At 38.0% G+C, this 21,917-nt stretch overlaps 1 protein-coding gene across 10 annotated transcripts in view; it reads right to left on the reverse strand.

Annotated features, from left to right (window-relative positions):
• CEP192 (centrosomal protein 192) overlaps positions 1-21,917 on the reverse strand; it is a 145,797-nt gene that overhangs the window by 50,112 nt on the left and 73,768 nt on the right. For 7 of the 10 annotated variants that reach the window (XM_036244946.1, XM_036244950.1, XM_036244944.1 and 4 more), the window contains 11 exons: positions 21,718-21,892; positions 18,787-19,708; positions 17,446-17,594; positions 15,892-16,122; positions 4,560-4,685; positions 4,237-4,380; positions 4,044-4,107; positions 3,324-3,463; positions 3,140-3,232; positions 2,457-2,575; positions 1,463-1,639 (listed from right to left, as the gene is read on the reverse strand). In XM_036244946.1, coding sequence (XP_036100839.1) covers positions 1,463-1,639; positions 2,457-2,575; positions 3,140-3,232; positions 3,324-3,463; positions 4,044-4,107; positions 4,237-4,380; positions 4,560-4,685; positions 15,892-16,122; positions 17,446-17,594; positions 18,787-19,708; positions 21,718-21,892 — 2,340 coding nt within the window. The remainder of the gene's footprint in view (positions 1-1,462; positions 1,640-2,456; positions 2,576-3,139; positions 3,233-3,323; positions 3,464-4,043; positions 4,108-4,236; positions 4,381-4,559; positions 4,686-15,891; positions 16,123-17,445; positions 17,595-18,786; positions 19,709-21,717; positions 21,893-21,917) is intronic. The other 3 variants (XM_036244951.1, XM_036244947.1, XM_036244953.1) reach the window with 3 other exon arrangements.

Consider the following 21,917-nt stretch of genomic DNA (forward strand, 5'->3'; position numbering starts at 1 on the left):
ACAGGGTCTCCCACTGAGACTTCGGGTGCCATGTTTATGACGACTCTGTCTCATTTTCCCACAGAAATCATTTTTCACTTAACTGTTTTTATGTTACTGTGTCCTTTTGAAAGCTGCTTTTAGAACAAGACAAGGTACAGATGACTACATGAGTGATTAAGCAGAAGTATGAACTCTATATAAAGTAAGGAGGTTCAATTAGGTCCTTTTTATACTGACAAAACTATAATTTTAAAGAATTTCTTTACACCTATAGTAGAGATTCAGCCAGAACTTTCTCTCTCAGGTACCATACAAAGAAATGTATAGGTAAAACATTTGGGGATAAACATGAAAGTGTAAAATGATGAAAGAGTAAACATTTAGGTTTAACAATTACCTAGATTGTTAATTTGACATTTTTACTAATATGAGGTTGGTAAAAAATATTTTAACTATGTTGCTAAGCTTATGAAGAGAAAAATATTACTATACATACTATATATTATATGCCTATTAATTTTATTAACGCAGTTATCCATAATGTATAAAAATATAAAAATAAAATTAGAGATATAATTCACATTAACCTTTACTGTTATATCTGTTCTATTAGAGATCACTTATACCCTTCACTTAACAGTACAAAGTATTTCACCAACTAGTTTGTAAATTCCTTAAACAGAATGTAACATCTGATTTTTCTTCCTACCTTTTCATAGTGCTTTCCAGAGAAAGACCAAACACACTCTTAATTGCCTAATTTTGGAAATCAGCCAAGAAGTCACCAAAAAGCATAATAAAATTGAAGCCTATTCTTTAGATTGCATTTAAAAATAGGTGAAAATTTTATTTATTTTTATTAATTTATTTTTCTTACAGATGTTTCTCCTTTTTTCCCCACTGACACCTTTCTCCCCCCCACCCCCACCCCATCCCCAGCTTTGTTGTCCCATGTCCATCGGTTATGCATACATGCATTTAAGTTCTGTGGTTTATCTCTTCCCTCCCCCTCCACCCTATTTTCTGAGGATTGTCAGTCTGTACCCTAATTCCACGTCTCTGAGTCTACCCTGTTCCTCAGACTGTTATGTTCATTATATTCCACAAAAAATTTTAATTAGCCCTGGCCGGTTTGGCTCAGCGGTTAGAGCGTCGGCCTGTGGTCCTGAGAGACCCGGGTTCGGTTCCCGCTAAGGGCATGTACCTCGGTTGCAGTTTGTCCCCGGCCCTGGTCGGTTGTGCGGGTGGCAGCCACTCGATGTGTTCCTTTCGCGTCGATGTTTCTCTCTCTCTCTCTGTTCCTCTCTCTCCCTCCCACTCTACCCGAACAAAAAATGGAAATATGTCCTCGGGTGAGGATTAAAAAAAAAAAATTTTTAATTAAAAAGTTGATTTCATAATATGAATATTAAGGACTATAAGACAGCTTTCTAGTAATAACAGCAAAATCTCAGCACTCAGAGCCCATATGCATACTTACTGTGTTCTACCAAGAGGGACACCTCCCCAAGCCAAAAACTGCTTGTTGGATAAAATTGATGGAATATCTGAGCAGCAAGACGCAGGTGCCACTGGTTTATTTCTTGATGAAACTACTTCACCTTTTAACACTACTTCATACTGAGGTCCAAATGGCTGCACAAATATTTTCAAGATCCTAACAAAGAAAACCGTCTAAGTTGAATGTTCAAAATTCAATTCTTTTGGCAACTATTTCCTACTTGTTTCCTTTGTCCATGAGACTGAGCTGGGTGCTGAGGATCCAATGTTCTTCCCACCATTAGAGCTTATTACAGAGGAGACTACAGATAAGGACAGAGACTGTCACAATGCCATCTACTGACGTGCTCATGAAGCTATACTACTAAATACTACTTCTGAGGAACTTGGGAAGAGTTGAGGAACACTTTCCAGATGAAAGAGTTAACCCAGTGAAGCTTGAGGGCAAAGTGCTGCAGGCCACAGTAGCAGATTAAGCTCTCTCTAAGGCTTCTGTAACCAGGACAGCGTGCTAAGTACTATATTAGGTTTATCAAGCAAGTTCAAATACTAATGACAATGGTGATATCATGATTGTATGGTGATATTCACCAATTTATGACTTAGGTGCCAAAATGTCACAGGCCCAGAGAAGGGGTGAAGAAAAGTGTTTTAAACTAACAATAGACAAGGTCAACCAATGGTTTCTTGGAGAGAGAAAAAAAGTTAATGAGAAACATCAAGACCTACATTCTATCATTTACTTTTGTCAGACTATACTTGGAAACAGTGACTTCTGGATTTCTAGTCAACTGGTTTGAAAGGAGATTTTTTTTTTAGTAAACAAAAGAAGAAACTCTGAGGCTAGATGAAAGAGGTAAAACAGAGCTAAATGATAGGTGAGGTAAAACATGTGCTCTATCATTCAGGCTGTAAATTGAAGCATATCTAAGTAAGTGAGTAAAAACTTGTCATTACAAACAGTTTAATATTACCTTTCTTCAGAGGCTTTTGAATCCTTTGGAGTAAATAAAACAACAATTTCGTGTTCTTCTCCAGGTTTAAGGAATAGAGTCTCCGGAATCACTGAAAAGTGACTTCCTTGATCTGGGATCTAAATATTTATATAATTATAACTAAATGCTGACTTATGCAAATGACTTTTATTCAGTTATTCTCCTCTCATTTACTATGACAGGTTATTTTTCCCTTCTTCCTTATCCATCACTGTCCCACCTTGTACTATTATCTTGAAAAGGATATTTCTCTCTCCTTCATCTTCCATAGTAAACTTTATCTTCCACCCTCTATCTCTAATTCTTGGTCACTAACACCCTACTTTCTTATTCAACCACACAACTCAGAAGTAATGTCTATGTATGTAGATCACTCTCCTCCAGTTCTACTTAGCCAAAGGAGAATACACACATCTTTTCAGGATGAAAAACATGGTTCTTATATATAAAAACTACACAAAAAATTACATGTAAAAGTTCCTTATCATCTATTTTATGCTAGTGTAACACCCAGCTTTTAAAGCATTTGCACAGATTCTTCCATTTGATCCCCATGGCACTCTGACAAGCGAGGTAGCACAGTACCTTCAGAATGTGAGGAGATAATCATAGTCTCACAATCTGAGGAAATACTCGGTCATAGCACTAATATAAATTCTTACCTTGATATCTAAGTAAACATCAATATTCCCAGCATTTTTCAAAGGTAAGTGCTGCTTTGCTGAGGAAGCCATACTGGCAAACAAATGCATAGTCTAGAGGATGGGGTAAAACAGGCATTAAAAAAAAAATTGTCACAAATCAACCGGAACATAAAATAATGGCAAAGAGAAGAATTTAAAGTACCTGTAAGTCTTTTGGAGCATGTATCCTAGCTACTCCTGTTCTTGCTCGAAGACCAATACTTTTAATAACTGGTGTAGGGTTTAGGCTATCAACTTCGATATCAACTCTTGCCAAGAATTCTTCTGCTGAGTCCAGAATCTCTATAAAAGTTCATTCTTTTAGTTCAGACACCAGAGTTATTTAATTCTAAATGCCACGAGTGGTCAAACACTATACCCTCAGGGGTTACAAGAAATCTTAAGCAAGATCATTTTTTTTAAAAGTCCTTCCTTTTTTTTTTTTTCCCACTGACACCCTCTCTTCCCACTGGCTCCTACCCCTCCAGCCTTCACCAAACTGTTGTCTGTGTGCATTAATTATGCATATATGCATATAAGTTCTTTGGTTTATCTCTTTCCACCTTCCATCCAATTATTTAAATAACAAAGAGAAACAGAAATAAGTGAAGGAGAGAAAAGGGAAAACATCCAATTGGTAGATGTGATAAAATCAATTAACAGAAAAGATCCCAAAAGTTTTCAGTGGTACTTACTTGAGTTACCCACAATTATAAGGATCTGACCCAAAACAGCATGATCTCTGCCCAATTTTTGAAACAACATAAAATATTTGACAAATTACTCAAAGTATTCATATTTACTGACAGAGGAAATAAACCTCAACTTTATAATTTATTCAGGTACAGAGTAAAGCAATTCTGACAAAACATAAACATGATACCTGAAGAAGTGGTCTGTTTCTTTGGATTATGAAAAAGAACCCAAATTATCAAAAATTCTGGATCCTATAAAATAAAATTTAAAAAGTTAAATGAATACTGGCATTAAGATTAAAATTTTAATGAAAGAAAAGTAGTTTGAAAACTTAATCACCTTTTTAATTCTAAACCAGTTCTTCAATCCACCTAGCTTACCTGTCCATCAAAACTGGCAGGCATCATGTGACTGATCACAGAAGGAGTTGCCAGGTGAGCAATCATATCAGCGTAAGGAGCAGTGTTCAGAGCAGCACAGATGGGTTCCTTAGAAAATGTGAAGCAGTGCCAGGATATGGCATTCTGTTCAGAAACAGAAGAACCAGTTTCAGTAAGGCCAATAGTCAGTAAAATGTTAAACTTGACAGAATTCTTAACAAAAATATTTACTTTCATAAAAATAAAAATTAACCAAGAATGATATTAGCAGTGTCTAGAATTCAAAATCAATGTACAGTTTCTTACTGTATGTTAGTACTTACAGCATTAATAGTAAGTCTGATCGGCACGATAGCATGTGTCTTGTTTATCAGTTTTAATGGAAGAGCTTTCCAACCTCCATAAGTCAAGTCACCAAAATCAAGAACATCTTTCTTTTCTGTTTCTACCTAATTAAGAAAAAAAGGGACTATTTATAAAAAGCAATATATTAATAACTATCATAGTTCATATCACTGCCCTTTCAGCCACAAGAGTCAGCATTAAAGGTAAATTTACCTAAGTTTCTGCAGGCTATTTCACAATTTCTATTTCTAAAATAATTAATGTTAAATTTTTTTTTGAGTTAGTCTATGTACTCAAATATTCTACAGAACAAAGCAACATCTTAGCTGCTGTTACTATGAAAAGACTATTAGATCTTAGGACAAACTGACAATTTTATAAAATATATAAACCTCCCTTTAATGAATCCTATTATTATAATATTGACTTCTCAATTTCCTTCAAACATATGTTGGCATTTTAAAATTTATTACAAACATCTGACAATACTGAAAATGTTCTGACAATACTGAAAATAATAAATGATTATCAAAATAGACATATCAAAAGTTTATTTTATTTTTTTTATCCTCACCCAAAGACATTTTTTGATATTTTGTTCAGATAGAGTGGGACGGAGGGAGAGAGAAAAAACATCGACATGAAAGGGACACATCAAGTGGTTGCCATCCACGCGACCCAACCAGGGCCAGGGACAAACTGCAACCGAGGTATGTGCCCTTGGCAGGAACCGAACCCAGGTCTCTCTGGACCGCAGGCCGATGCTCCAACCGCTGCGCCAAACCAGCCAGGGCAACGTATCAAAAGTTTAAAATGAGTGTTTATCATCTCAACACACTGACTTCTGACAGAGGGGGGTTGGGAGACTGGATGAAAAAGATAAAGGGAGTAAATACAAATTGGTAGTTATAGATAGAACAGTTACAGAGATGTAAATTACAGCATAAGAAATATAGTCAATAATATAGTAATAATTATGTATGGGGCCAGGTGAGTACTTGAAACATTGGGGTGGGAGTGGGAGAGACCACTCTGTTTAGCACATGATTTTTTAACCACAATGCCATATATCTGAAATTAATACAGAATACTATTAAATGTAAACTGTAATTAAAAAATAAAAACATTTAAAAATATGTATTTTTAAAGCAGACTGGTAAATTGGAGCTATCTTCATGGTGGCTCATGAAGATGGGTTGACTCATCCCTACGATAGCTGAACTTCAATACCCTCCTAAGAACAATAGATAGAACCTTGAGTTTATTGTGGGCAGGGTGAGGCTAGAATGGAATTTGAACTCCATGCACAAGGTACAGAAATTTCAGTAACTGCTCTCTTTATGAAAACTGGAGAAACGCTGTTTATATGTCCAAGTAGACTATAGGGAAACATGCCCAATGATAGATGGGCATTGAAAAATCATTTGCAAGAAAGTGAAACCTTAAACCTATACAATACCAGGTATGGAAGCTCCAAGCAGAAAATTGTTGAAACTTTTAGTGCCCCTAGCATTTATGCAAAGTGCTCTCCAGGGACACTTAGAAAAACTATTAAACATGAAATTTCTATAGTAAAAAGCAGGCTCAATGAACATGAACTTTCATTAAAAATTTTAAAGTATCAATTAAAAAATTGGAAACCATATGAAGAAAATAATTTGAGGGACCCAGAAAAACTAATTAGCAGAAGAATTAGTCCTTACCAAAGGACTACAAATAATCTGAAATGATAAAATAAGTACATGTTAAATACAGACAAGAGAATGGAGTTCATGAAGAAAGGAAACACAGGATTCAAAAAGCAATGGTGAGAAAACTGAAAACAAAACAAAAATCAATATATAAATAGCTTGATCTGTTAAAAAAAATTTTAATGTTGAGGTTTTAAAACCATTTAGAACTAAAATATTTAGTCAAAGATAATATGGAAGAAAAAGATCAGAATTAAAATGATTCAAGCTTCTTGTGTTCTTTGGAAATAGAACAGAGCTCTTGATTAATTTTAGTCTTGAGTAACCAATTCAAAAAAAGGGTCCTGTAGGAAGCCTGAAACACCAATCAGGAAGAATATATGTACCCCCATGTTCATAGCAGCATTATTTACAATAGCTAAGATCTGGAAACAGCCCAAGTGTCCACCAGTAGACGAATGGATCAAAAAGCTGTGGTACATATACACAATGGAATACTATGCAGCGGTAAGAAAGAAAGATCTTTTATCCTTTGAGACGACATGGAGGGACCTGGAAAGTATTATCCTAAGTGAAAGAAGCCAAGCAGAGAAGGACAAATACCACATGATCTCACTTATATACGGAATATAATGAACATAACAGTCTGAGGAATACAGTAGACCCAGACACATGGAAGTGGGGCACAGACTGACATCCCTCAGAAGAGGGGATGGGGGGTGGGGGGTGGGAAGGGATAAACCACAGAACTTATATGCATGTATGCATGACCAATGGACATGGACAACTAAGCCGGGGACAGGGTGGAGGGGGGGTGGGGTGGGGGGTGCCAATGGGGTAAAAAGGTAAATAAATAAAAATTTCAAAAAAAAAAAAAAAAAAAAAAAAAAAGGGTCCTGGACATAAATGTGCAACTTCCAAACTAAAAAAAAAAAAAATGCAAAAGAAAGATGAAAGAAAATTTTATCCATCCAGTAGGAGTCAGGAAAGGTGGAAGAAAATCCGGAAAATTTTAAGAGACATTATAACAAAATAGAGGTTAAAGAATGAAAAATAAAGAGATGAAAATAGATATACTAGGAAATTACTAAACAGAAGAAAAGATGACATACTATATTAGCATCAGAGAAAATAGACTTTGAGACAATAGGGATAAAGAGGATCAGTACTTAAAAAGGAATAATTTCACTTATAAGATAAAATGATCCTAAGCCTAAACACATGTAATAGAGCTGCAGAATAGCCAAGACAAAAATCAATAGAATTATAAGGAGAAACTGACAAATTCACAATCACCTCCTTAGAGGCCAAAGGACTAAGCAAACAGGAATATTAGAAATAATACAGAAGATTGAAGCTACAGTTACAAATGAGAGTTAAAGGACACAAAAGAACTCTATCCCTAAGAGAAAGATGAGCAATTATTTTTAAGCACCCAAGAAACATTTACAAAAATTTAACACAGACTACCAAATCTCTTTCCCCTCCCCTTCTCCAAGCCACATTCTCACCATAAAGTTGGGGGCAGATGTGGGAAGGCAGCTGAAATACTCCCAACACATTTGGAAACTATAAATATACTTTAAAATACACAACAGCCCTGGCCGGTTTGGTTAAGCGGTAGAGTGTCGGCCTGCGGTCCAGAGAGACCCGGGTTCGGTTACCGCTAAGGGCGCATACCTCGGTTGCGGTTTGTGCCCGGTTCCTGGTTGGGTTGTGCGGGTGGCAACCCTCGATGTGTTCCTTTCACGTCGATGTTTCTTTCTTTCTCTCTCTCTCCCTCCCCACTCTATCTGAACAAAAAATGGAAAAATGTCCTCGGGTGAGGATTAAAAATAATAATAAAAATAAAATAAAATAAAATACACAACAAACCAATTTACCAAAAAGAAGATCCAGAAAATCTTTTTGGGCAACTTTAATATATAAATCTTCACCAATGTGAATAAAATACCTAATTGACTATATTCATCAGTTCTGGTACATACCTATGAAATACATAATACAATATTTTAAAAAACATATAAATTTTGAAATATTGATGTTTCCACTTTCTATATGAAGTTAAACCATGAATCGAGCTCCTACTATGCCAACCACTGTTCTGGAAGTAAATGAAAAGAGACACACACTTCCTGCCTCCCAAGTGGCTTACATGTTAATGGTGACAGGAAGGATCAGACAGTAATAATAAACAGGTAAATATTCAGTATGTCAAATGATGAAAAGTGCTAAACAGAAAGTAAAGGGAAATAGAAGGGTGGGGATTGACATCCTATAAACAGTGTTCAGGTTACAATGAACAAAGACCTGGAGAAAGTGACAGTAAGGCATGTGATGATCTGTGGAATATTCTACTCAGAAAACAACTGTATTCAAATTCTAACAAAGATTATCAATATTGGTGGCTTCTTCATTATTAGATACTTTGTGAGCTGTCTTCATATGTCCAGAAGCTTAGTCTGTATGTGCATTCCAATTGCTACCACGGCACTTTTTAAATCCACATGAACACAGACTACCAAATGCTGTCATAAAAAGTTATTCCAAGCTGGAACATTATTCATAAAACATAGAGCAGTTGTTTTTATTTATCCCATAAACACATCCCCACCTAATCACTTACCAGATTGTTTCTTAAAGTGATATTTAAAACACTAATGTTAACATCCAACATTTTAAAACCACCAGGAATAATCACAGAATCTAGTTAAATTTCTTAGTCTCCTTTTTTAAAAAAACAAAACAAGCCCTGGCCAGTTTGGCTCAGCGGCTGGAGCGTCAGCCTATGGACCAGAAAGTCCTGGGTTCGGTTCCCACTAGGGGCACACACACAAAAAAAACAAAACAGCCCTGGCCAGTTTGGCTCAGCAGTTAGAGCATGGGCCTGCGGTCCAGAGACACTCGGGTTGGGTTCCCGCTAAGGGTGCATACCTCGGTTGCAGTTTGTCCCCGGCCATGGTTGATCGTGTGGGTGGCAGGCACTCAAGGTGTCCCTTTCACGTCGATGTTTCTCTCTCTCCCCCCCCCACTTTGTCTGAACAAAAAAATGGAAAAATGTCCTTGGGTGAGGATAAAAAACAAAACAAAACAAAACACAAACAGTTATGTTAGTGACTTCAGAATGCCCCAAACTAACACCCACTCAAGAAAAGCAGGTTAACACATACCCTCAAGGAGTGAATTTGAAGCAACTACTCCCCTCCTTTTCTGAGGGATACTCTTTTGGAGGAGAAAAAAACAAGCCTTGTTTTGTATTTGGAATACCGGGTCTTACCTGACTGCAATGTATTTAAAATTTCAGTCCAACAAAAACACACAAAAACAAACAAAAAAAATACCAGGGTTGTAAAGAAGAGCCTAGGAATGGGAGAACATAATCACAGAGTATACTTATTAGCAAAGATTTATACTCCAGCCCTGGCTGGTGTAGCTTGGCAGTTAGGGCACTGGCCCATGGACCATAGGGTCACCGGTTTTTTTCCCAGATCAAGAGCATGTACTTGGCCCTGGCTGGTTTGGCTCAGTGGTTAGAGCGTCGGCCTGCGGTCCTGAGAGACTCGGGTTCGGTTCCCGCTAAGGGCGCGTACCTCGGTTGCAGTTTGTCCCCGGCCCTGGTTGGGTTGTGCGGGTGGCAGCCACTTGATGTGTTCCTTTCACATCGATGTTTCTCTCTCTCTCTCTGTTCCTCTCTCTCCCTCCCACTCTACCTGAACAAAAAAATGGAAAAATGTCCTCGGGTGAGGATAAAAAAAAAAAGAAAAGAAAAAAAAAAGAGCATGTACTTGGGTTGCAGGTTCAATCCCCGGAGCGAACGTGGGAGGCAATCAAGTGATATGTTTCTCTCACATCCATGTTTTGCCACCCACCCCTTCCATTTTTAGAAAGCAGTGGAAAAAATATCCTCGGGTGAGGATTAACACACATACAAAACACACAAAAAGATTTATACTCCAGACTATAAGAAACATCTACAAAAATTAGTAAAGACATTCAAAACAACAGAAAAATGGACAAGAAATATGAACAGGCAGTTTAGAGAAAAGGAAACCAGAATAGCTAACAAAACAAAAATATTTTCAACATCATTAGTAATGCAAGTATGCACACTAAAGCAGTACTTTACATCCAAGAAGTAAGCATACTTTAAATTAATAACAAATGTTAGCAATAATAGGAACTCTTATACATTTCTTCTGGGAACATAAATTAGCAGTTTGGTAATACCTAGCCAAAATAAATGCCCATATACAATAAAATACGTTTGTTGTGGGTACCTAAAAGATCCTTCATCAAATTAAGAAAGTAGCCCTGGCCGGTTTGGCTCAGCAGTTACGTTACAGAATCGGCCTGTGGACCAAAGATTCTCGGGTTCAATTCTGGACCAAAGATTCTCGGGTTCAATTCTGGTCAAGGCCAAGTACCTCAGCTGCGGTTCGTACCTGGCCCTGGTTGGGGTCATGCGTGAAGTACCCAATCAATGTGTCTCTCTTGGATCAATCTCTCTCTCTCTTTTTTCTCTCTCCCTCCCTCTTTAACTCTCTCTCTCTCCCTTTCTCCCATTCTATCTGAAGATAAATGGAAAAATATCCTCGGATGAGGGTTAAAAAAAAAAAGAAGAAAGTAATCTAACAGTTTTTACAGATGTGGCCTCTGTATAAAATTACTGCACTATCTCTCATGGGGAATACAGTTCCTTAGTCAAATCCTGCTGGTCCTTAAGGACTCAATTATTCCTCTAAGGTCCACATCCCCAAGAAGGCTTTCACTGGCCTGGCTAACACTGAATCATCCCTTACATCAGCAGTTCCCAAACTTGTCTATATGTTGGACTCAAAGCCCAGATCACAACTCAGACCAGTGAAATCATAATCTCCGGGGGGCAGAGAGACATAGACATCAGTAGTTTCAAAGTCATCAGGAGAGTCCAATGAGCAGACGAGTTTGGGAATCATGGCTTCAACACTACAAAATATTGCTTACAAGAGCCACTTAAGATATGACAATTTCAAACATTGCTTAGCTGTGAATTTTCATGTCTGCTACAAAAATGTAGGCTATTTAAGGGTGGGTTGAGAAGCCTTATATAATGGAATGTGCTGAAATGTGGAAATGACACTGGATCTCCAGTGGAGGTAATTTGGTAATGTCTGGATATATTTTTGCTTGTCACAACTGGAGAAAATGAGTATAACTGACATTTAATGGATAGGGACCAGAGGTGCTGCTGAAAATCCTACACTGTACAAGAATGCACCCCCTACCCCTGACAAAGAATTATCCTGCCCAAAATGTCAACAGTGCCAAAGCTGAAAAACCCAGCCCTAAAGAATTGCAAGCATCAAACAAAAAGATTGTAAGAGTTTACAATATGAGAATTTCTACAAACTTTACTTCCTCCTCTAAACCCTAGAAAATAAAGAAATTCTGGAGCTAAGTTTCTAAGGATTCCCTCTGGGAAAAGGTAAGGAAAGGCATATGCACTATGAGAAGAAACACTGAATGAGTCTCATCAGCTCCCTTGGGAAGCTACCCTGCCCCTCACCCCCCAATATCCCAACTATAAACAGAATCACAATTATAGCTTATGAAACAAGTTAACTTTTGTAGGAGCTCAGTAACATCTGTCAAGTGTAGTTAAACAAACATGTTAGGTTCAATTCACATATTAGAAATAAACTAATTTTTAATTATCATGACAAGCTATTCTGCTTTTCCTTTGTGTTGTATCCTCCCCAGTTCTTTCCCACATTCCTTTATTTTGTTCCATATATTCTGATTTCACCCACAATCAATTAAGACCAGACACTTTTGTACAACTGTGTTTGTTAACTAAGGCTGCAATTTGTTATCATTTGGTGAGACTTCAAAACTACTGATACTTAGCCATGCCCCCACCTTCTGATTTAGTTGGTTGGAGTGGGATTCAAGCATTGGGTGCATTTAAACACACAGTAGAGCATGATACAAAAATTAATATTCAGAAATCAGTGGCATTCTTATATACCAATAATGAACTATCAGAAAGAAAATTAATAGAACAATCACATTTTGTTATTGCAATAACAAAAAAATAAGGTACCTAGGAATAAATTTAACCAAGGAGGTAAAAGACCTATACTCAGAAAATTATAGTATACTAAAGAAAGAAATGGAAGAAGATACAAATAAGTGGAAGCATATACCACGTTTATGGATAGGAAAAATTAATATTAAAATGTCCATAGTACACAAAGCAATTTACAGATTCAACACAATTCCTATTTAAAGAGCAATGGCATATTTCATAGATCTAAAACAAATAATTCTAAAAATTTATACAGAACTAAAAAAGACCCCAAATAGTCTCAGCAATCTTGAGAGGAAAAAAAACAAAGTTGGAGGTATCACAATACCTGGTATCAAATTATACTACAGCCTGTTACTGGCCCAGCCATTGTGACTCAGTGGTTTAGCATCAACCCATGCACCAAGAGGTTGGTGGTTCAATTCCCAGTCAGGGCACATGCCCAGGTTGTGGGCCCAATCCCCACTGGGAGCATGCAGGAGGCAGCCAATGTTCTCTCTCATCGATGCTTCTATCTTTCTCTCCTTCTCCCTTCCTCTCTCTCTCAAATCAATAAAGTAAAAAAAAAAAAAAAATTTTTTTAAGAAAATAAAGAAAAAGAAATTAAAAACAACAAAAAACAGCCTGTTACTGGCATAAGAATAGGCATACACATCAATGAAACAAAAGAGAGAGCCCAAAAATCAACCCATGCCTTTATGGTCAATTAATATTTGACAAAGAAGGCAAGAGCATACAATGGAGTAAAAACAGTATCTTCAATAAATGGTGTTGGGCCCTGGCCAGTTTGGCTCAACGGTTAGAATGTTGACCTGCGGTCCAGAGAGACCAGGGTTTGGTTCCCGCTAAGGGCATATACCTCAGTTTTAGTTTGTCCCTGGCCCTGGTTGGGTTGTGCGGGTGGCAGCCACTCGATGTGTCCCTTTCACATCGATGTTTCTCTCTCTCTCTCTCTCCCCCTCCCACTCTATCTGAACAAAAAATGGAAAAATGTCCTCAGGTGAAGATAAAATAAATAAATAAATGTTGTTGGGAAAATTGGACAGGACATGCAAAAAATTGAAACTGGACCACCATCTTACTCCATACACAATAATAAACTCAGAATGAATAAAAGACTTAAATGTAAGTCCTAGAACAAAATTCTAGAAGAAAACATAGGCAGTAAAGTCTCAGACATCTCACATAGCAATATTTTTTCCAATATATCTCCTATAGCAAGACAAATAAAGGAAAAAATAAACAAGTGGGATTACATCAAACTAAAAAGCTTTTGCATAGCAAAAGAAACCATCAAAAAAATAAAAAGGGAACCTAATGAATGGAAGAACATATTTGCCAATGACATATGTGATAAGGGGTTAATTTCTAAAATATATGAAAAACTCATACAACTCCATACCAGAAAGACAAACAACCCAATTAAAAAATGGGCAAAGGGCCTGGCCAGTGTGGCTCAGTGGTTAAGCGTCAACCCATGCACCAAGAGGTCGCCTGTTTGATTCCTGGTCAGGGCACATGCCCAGGTTGTGGGTCCAATCCCCAATTGGGGGCATGTAGGAGGCGGCTAATTGATGTTCTCTCTCATTGATGTTTCTATCTCTCTCCCTCTGCCTTCCTTTCTCTCTAAAATCAATAAATAAAACAATTTTTAAAAAAATGGGCAAAGGACCTAAATAGACACTTCTCCAAGAGGACATACAGACAGCCAAGAGACAAATGAAAAAATGCTCAACATCACTAATCATCAGAGAGATGCAAATTAAAACCATGATGAGAGCCCTGGCCGGTTTGGCTCAGCAGTTAGAGCATCAGCCTGCGGTCCCAAGAGACCCGGGTTCAGTTCCTGCTAAGGGCACGTACCTCAGTTGCAGTTTGTCCCCGGCCCTGGTTGGGTTGTGTGGGTGGCAGCCACTCGATGTGTCCCTTTCACGTCGATGTTTCTCTCTCTCTCTCTCTCCCTCCCACTCTATCTTAACAAAATATCAAAAAAATGTCCTCGGGCAAGGATAAAAAATAAAACCATGATGAGATATCACCTCATACTTGTCAGAATGGCTACCACCAATAAATCAACAAACGAGTGCCGGCAAGGATATGGAGAAAAGGAAACCCTAGTGCACTGTTGGTGGCAATACAGCCACTGTGAAAAATAGTATGGAGTTTTCTCAAAAAATTGAAAATGGAACTGCCATCTGACCCAGTGACCCCACTTCTGGGAATATATCCAAAAAAACTTGAAACACTAATCTGAAAAAATATATGCACCTCTATGTTCACAGCAGCATTATTTACAATAGCCAAGAACTGGAAATGAACGAAGTGCCCGTTAGTAAATGAGTAGATAAAAAAGCTGTGGTACATTTATACAACGGAATACTACTTGGCTGAAAAAAGAAAGAAAAAAAGAAAATCTTCCCTTTTGCAACAGCATGAATGGACTTGGAGATTATTATGCTAAGCAACATAAGCCAGTCAGAGAAAGACAAATACCATATGATCTCACTTATATCAGGGATCTAATGAACAAAATAAACTGACAAACAAAATAGAAACAGAGGCATGGAACATACTGACCGATATCAGATGAGAGGAGGTTTGGGAACTGGATAAAAAAAGGTGAAGGGATTAAGCAAAACACACACACACACACACATATATATAGAACTCAAAGACACACAAAACAGTGTGGTAATAGCCAGAGGGAAAGGGGTGGGAAGTACTGGAGGTGGGCAAAGGGGGTGAAAAGGTGGACGGAAAGAAACTTTGCTTGAGGACATGGGCACACATGCAGTGTGCAGATGATGTTTGAGTTGTATACTTAAAACCTGTACTCCAATAAATTCAGTAACAACAAAAACAAACAGCAGGCCCTGGCCGGTTTGGCTCAGCAGTTAGAGCGTCGACCTGCGGTCCGGAGAAACCCGGGTTCGGTTCCCGCTAAGGGCACGTACTTCGGTTGCAGTTTGTCCCCGGCCCTGGTTGGTTGTGCGGGTGGCAGCCACTCGATGTGTCCCTTCACGTCGATGTTTCTCTCTCTCTCTCCCTCCCACTCTATAAAAAACAAAAACAAAAACAAAAAAACAAACAAAAAAAAAACCAGCAGTATTCTAATGTGCAGCCCAGGTTGAGAGCCATTGTCCTCAAGAGGCATATAATACAGTAACTGCTTCATTATCCCAACTGGGCTAGATCTTCTTTCACTTCTAAAGAGAAAATGGTTCAGCTATCAAATAATCTTCCGGTATAGAAAAGAAACACGGCACTTCCCTAAGTGAATATTAAATTATAAAGTGAAAATCAGTTGGAAAATAAGGTCTAATGCTATACTTTGCTTTATAAACATCTGAGCAAATATATCCGTGTTTCTGTAAAACAACAGAAATAATTTAAAATTTTGGAATAAGAAGATATTAATAACTCATGTTTAGCTGGAAATTAACTTTGTGTCACATTTACACACAAATTCATTTCTCCCAAATATTACTTTTTAAGTTAAACAGCCTTCATTAAAATGCCAGGTATGCTAAAGACCTGCTTATGAATAGTTACCTCAATCACAGGGGTCTCAGCAACAGCAGTGAGAATGACTCTGCTTGCCAAGGCTTCTGCCTGGATTGCTGTCTCAGCATCTGCTGTAAATGGCCAAGAAGCGACACTGAATATACATCTGAAAATCCCAGGACTGGATGGTATAAATAGGACTTTTATCTCTTCTGTGGCATGAGGTCTTATGATGACTTTATTCTTGAAAACTAAAACAGGATATGCTGAAAGATCCACCTTAAAAAAAAAGAGCCATATGGTTTGTTGAAAAGTGGCTTCACAATGAAAATCAAGAAGTAGAATCAACTAGATCCTTTTCCCCAGTCACTTGCACTATCAAATCTAGACATGTACTATCTTTTTAAAATATTCAACTCTAACTCATTATCTGTAAAGTACAATTAGTCAAACTCATGAAGACTTATGAAGATAGGTTGAATTTATGGCCCCTGATCTATTTTAAAGCATATACAGTTATTGATACCCACACTTTCCTTAAAAAGGCACTAGAAACCACAGCACTTCACAGTCCTATACAGGGCCCCAGGACATAGCTTCTGGTACAATCCAGGATGGTTAAACTGGTCTCTAACATTCCTTGTCAGGCCTCCAAGTCCATGATTGTGATTCACTCCAAATCCTCCATTCTCACTGTAAATGGGGATCTTTTCTACTCCCACTTCCAGAGACACTACTTCCTGAGAAGGCCTCCAATCTCACCTCTTTCTACTCTCAACATTTTCCTTCAACTACCTGCTTTTCATCTAACCTCAGGGTATGAGAACAGAGGGGAAAAGCTAGGAAAAAATGAGAGGTAGGGTAGAAACGGTCTTATTTTACCAGGTAAATAAAGGCTATTACTAGGACACAGTAAGGGAAAGTAGACCCATCTACCAATGCTGGTCTGCAAGTAGAAGCTGCAAAACCAGGATGTTCTAGAATAGGAGCTGTTCTCCATATTTCCCACACTCCCTACTCACTGACATTCAAATGGTCATTGCAATCACAAAAGGAGATTTAGATTCTAAAACTATAGCAGCTATTACTGATCATGTGAGAGACCCTCACTATGAGTTAATGTTAAAATTATTATTTCCAGGTATTTCAAAAGATCATGTAAGAACATAATAAATTAGTCAAAAAGACTAATTACATAATGAATTAGTTAAAAAGGCTCCTTACTACCTATGAAGAGTAACTTGTTTGTTCTTTTAATAAATGAGAGCAACTTCTATTCAATCACATTTAACAAAACCAGAAACTCAAGAGTTATCAGTAGTTTAAATAGTACTAAAAGGTCATTTACATACTTTTATAAATAACAATAAAGTATGATTAGTAATAAATAATAACAACAACTGGAAGAAAATGAGAAACACATTGAGATTTCACCTCTTACACTAGAAGTACTACAACAAAAGAAGGACCAAGAAAGATACCATTCCAATGATTTTGTATAAGGGGAAGGAAATATAAATGAAAGTACTAGACATAAAAGAAATCCAGCATTAGTCATAATGCAATTGTTAAGTCAAAAGAGAAAGTTAATACAAAACTTACCTTTTCACCATTAACACTAACACTGAGAACCCCTATGCTGACCTGTAGCCAGCGGGTGGTTGGATTAAGTACACTAAGTTGGGTTTGTGAAGCAATGCCAACACAGCAAGCATGAGGAAACTTCAATTCCTCAGGTACTCTTACATTCCCTGGGTAAAGATAAAGCATAGTCAAAATGCAAGTTATAGCAAATACCTGAGTAAATGCACAACTAGTTAAATGGCAATGTTTATAGAAGACTACTTGTTTATACCCAGAGCTATGATATAAAGTGTTTCGGGTCTTTAGGCATCCTTGATATTCTATAAGCCTCAGAATATGCTGGCCAACAATTTTTTCCTGCTGAATCCAGCCAAGAAATAAGAACAATTAAAACTGATCAAACAATTTAAAACTAATCAACTCATAGATGTTATTACTAATCTCTTCCTTTTTTCTCCCACAAATATAAGCCACTGCCTAACCTAGCAAGAAATGACAGGGGTTCAAATTTGGATTTTTAAATTGACCAGTCTTTTCACCTTCCTTACATAGTTATTCTGGAATTTCCTTGAAGACAGCACTCCAGTGGCTGTATTGGGTCAGAAAAAGCACAGCACCCAGCTCTGCTTAGCAGAGTGACTATCAACAAGAGAAGCAGGGGGCAGTTCAGCTACTACAGACATGAGTGGAAGGGTGCTATCTCTCACTACCATAACAGTAACTCTCTAAGACTTAAAAGCTAGAAGGAGATTCATTTCTTCGGGGAGGTGACTCTAAACTAGACATTTCCCAGTTGAAAGAATAACAGAACACAAGTGCAGAACACAAGAAAAACGAGAAGGCAAAGGTATTGGGAGTTTCCTCTACATAAGTTTTCATGTTTTTCTAAAGCCAATTCAGGGACCCTTGCCCAGAAATATGTATAGTCTGTATTCTAAATTCAAGACAAAGGAAAAAAACTTATGAGAAATTAAGGCCCATCAGTATCTCCTTGAAACAAAACTAGTTTTATAGTCTAATTTGAGACAGCTCAATTTTAAATAAAAACAAGCAACAACAGCCCTGGCCGGTTTGGCTCAGCGGTTAGAGCGTCGACCTGCGGTCCTGAGAGACCCGGGTTCGGTTCCCGCTAAGGGCACGTACCTCGGTTGCAGTTTGTCCCCGGCCCTGGTCGGTTGTGCGGGTGGCAGCCACTCGATGTGTCCCTTTCACATCGATGTTTCTCTCTCTCTCTCTCTGTTCCTCTCTCTCCCTCCCACTCTACCTGAACAGAAAATGGAAAAATGTCCTCCGGTGAGGATTTAAAAAAAAAAAAACAAAAACAAGCAACAACAGACAATAACAGAAAAAGTATCTCACCAAATCCTGACATCATTCCCAAATCCCATAGTTCAATTCCACAATTTGCATCAACAGACTGCACAGGAAAAGATTTTGCTGTAGTTAGAAGATTCTGATGTACGGTATTGGAATACGGATTACAAAGGGAAGAGGTACCCATCAATCCAGAGCTCATATTTTGTCCTAGACAAATATCCACAGCCACAGAATTCTGAACTTGCTCTCCTGTGACAGCAGGATAAGGACAGCTTCCTGAGAACCCACAGACTCTGGTGGTGCCAGCACAGCACTGAGGCAAAGTAACATTTCCAGCTGCAGGGAGTGTTTCCAAATAATTCTGGGCAAAGGGAGCTGTGGTAAAAGGATGTCGAGTCAAGAATGTCGGAACTGAGGTGGGCATGTTCTGCATCTCGGGAGCAGATCCATAAACCAGAGAGTTGGAAGTAGGGACACACTGCTTTTCAGAGGCCGTCTGACGAAGAACCTGGCCACTCAATGCACTGTTGGTAGTTGATGTATCTTCAGTAGTTACTGTCTCACTTTTGTTCACAGATGCCTGGAGTGGCACAGGGAGGCGTGGCATTGCTGACACAATCGGATGCCTGAGACCTGATTTGCTCAGATGAGCCAGGCCAATCTGGTCCAATTCACTGGAGTCTGTAGTCAAACTTACTGCAGTGGTTTCTGACAGATCTTCACTTTTGGAGGAAAGATCTTTACTAAATCTAAAGTTAGGTTTTATATGTTCAGGTTTGCTACTCAGAGTAGTAGTTTCAGTCACTTCTTCTATATCGGACTTTTTCTGGGTAATGTAGGATAATGTTCCTTTTCTTCTACTTTGAAATGAAACTTTTTCTCTCAACTTTTCCACAGCCCATTCCTCTGGTGGAATTGGACTGGCTTGAATAATTGTGGTGCTCAACTCACTGTTGATATCACTCTGTGACCAAAAAAAAAAAAAATGTTTAGAAATAATCCATAGATTATTAGAAACTCAAACAACATAATAAACAGATCTAAACAATATTAACTCTGAGAAAAAAGTCGGCTTACACCCAAAAATGGAGTTTTGCAGCTGTGAAATGCAGGATTAAAAGTTAGAAAATAGTCTGCATTGTTTTATAGAAATAATTATATGAGGAGACTAAAGAGGAGGTATACACCAATCATATTTCTGAAAAATTTACACAGATAAAGAACAAGAGACAACTAATTTTGTACAAATTTAAGGAATTTTTTTCCTCTAAACTGTACAATAAAAATCTAAGTAAATTAATAACAAAAGAATTGGGGGGCAGTGAGCAAGCTTTCAAATGACATCAACACGCAGTTAGGAATCAATACAGATCCAGTTAAAAGGCTCTCCTATCCACATTATTTGTCTAGACTGTGTTATATTTGAAAATGCTAATTTTTATGAGCACCGAAGTCTTTTCAAATACCTAAACTTATGTGGTTCCATTTTCTTAAGTATGAAGTAATAGCCCTAGTCAATGCTCATATACTCATTTATTTAAAATGCATCAACTTACGGGTGACATTCGCAACTGTTACACACAACTTAAAATGCACTTAATTTAACCTCACTGATCATTTTTGGTATTTGGTTTGAAAATTTCTTCTGGATCAACAAAGAAACAAAGACACTGAGAAACAAATTATTTACCAGTCATTTGTCCATCATTCCATCGATTAATCAATCAATAAAAATAAATAACAAGACCCAGTATGTATTCAGTGGTAAGTTTTTGTTGCCAAGCCCTGTCCTCACATCACTGTCCTCCTTATAGATGAAGAAACAGCCTTGGGGAGATCATATCCCTCTGAAAGTAGCAGAGGAAAGGCCATCTGACTCCACAATTCAGCTCTTAACCATTATGCTAAGAACATAGAGACCTAACATCTGCTTCTTTCTCTCCCTTCCTCTCTCTAAAAAAAATAAAATAAAAACATTAAAAAAAAATAACAAAGACAGCTTTCAATAAAATGGGTATACTAGTTTGTACCAGCATGATGTTATATTTTAGTGGATATATTTATCAACAGCTTGGTGGAAGAGGCCTGCATTGCATACTTACAAGTCATATTCAGCTCATTAAAAAATAGAATACTGTCACATTCGCAAAACACATACAAACACACAGATAACATTCTGCCACCTAAATCTCTCAGATCTATCTGCTTCTCTTTCACCTTCACTGTCACTACCTTAGTCTAAGACTGACCGTCTCTCTCCTGACTGACTACAGCAATCTTGTATCAGTCTTCCTGTTTCTCATCTTGCCCCTCTCAGTCCCTCCTCCACAATGCTACTGTAATAAGCTTAGAAAACATCAATACAAATCATGTCAGTATTCTGCTTAAGAACCTTCAAACTCACAAATTTTACATCTAAGGTTCTTTTTGGTTTGGCCTCTCCTCTGCCCCAACTACATGACTCACTGCAGTGATTCCAAACTTCTTAAAGTCCCTCAAATGCAATCTATATTTACAATTCCATGCCTCCCCCATGTTTGTCTGCTTCTTCCCTAAGTCCAAGTACTCCTAAAAAATACGGCTTCAATACATTACTATCCCTCCCATCGACACTCTAGTCATATTTTTAGTTACCTCTTTCTGAATACCCATAGCATAGGTCTGTCATAGTGTATTTCATTACACAGTGTGTCTTGCATGTGTTTTCCACCAGAATGAGAGCTTTTTGAAGGCAGACAGTAAAATATTTGTACTTCTAGTGCCTACCCAATATAAGTAGCTGTTTGAGTCTCCTCTCTTTTCTTTCCCTCCACCCCTCCTTCTCCCTTTCCCTTCTCTCCCCCCCCCCCCCCCCCAATCTTAAAGGTAAAATGGCTGCAGAAAGTATACAGGCCGAACTTCAGTCTGAGCCCTACGTCTGTAACACTTTAGAGTCAGAAGTCTTACTAAAAAAATAATAGAAGTGCTGCCTACCTTTCGGTCCTCAACGCCATGATCTGAGGCCATGGTGGGAGGAGAGGTGTTCTCTTGTTCGGACACGTAAGTCAGCCTGCTCACACTAGCCTGTGGACACATCAACTGAGACAACTCACTCTCACAAGGAGGCTCCTGGTGATGAGCTGCTGAGACAAAAGATTCTGAAGCACACCTAAAAGAGAGAACACCTCATGACT

This window comes from Molossus molossus, unplaced genomic scaffold, assembly GCF_014108415.1.
Source record: "Molossus molossus isolate mMolMol1 unplaced genomic scaffold, mMolMol1.p scaffold_m16_p_6, whole genome shotgun sequence".
Lineage (NCBI taxonomy): Eukaryota > Metazoa > Chordata > Mammalia > Chiroptera > Molossidae > Molossus > Molossus molossus.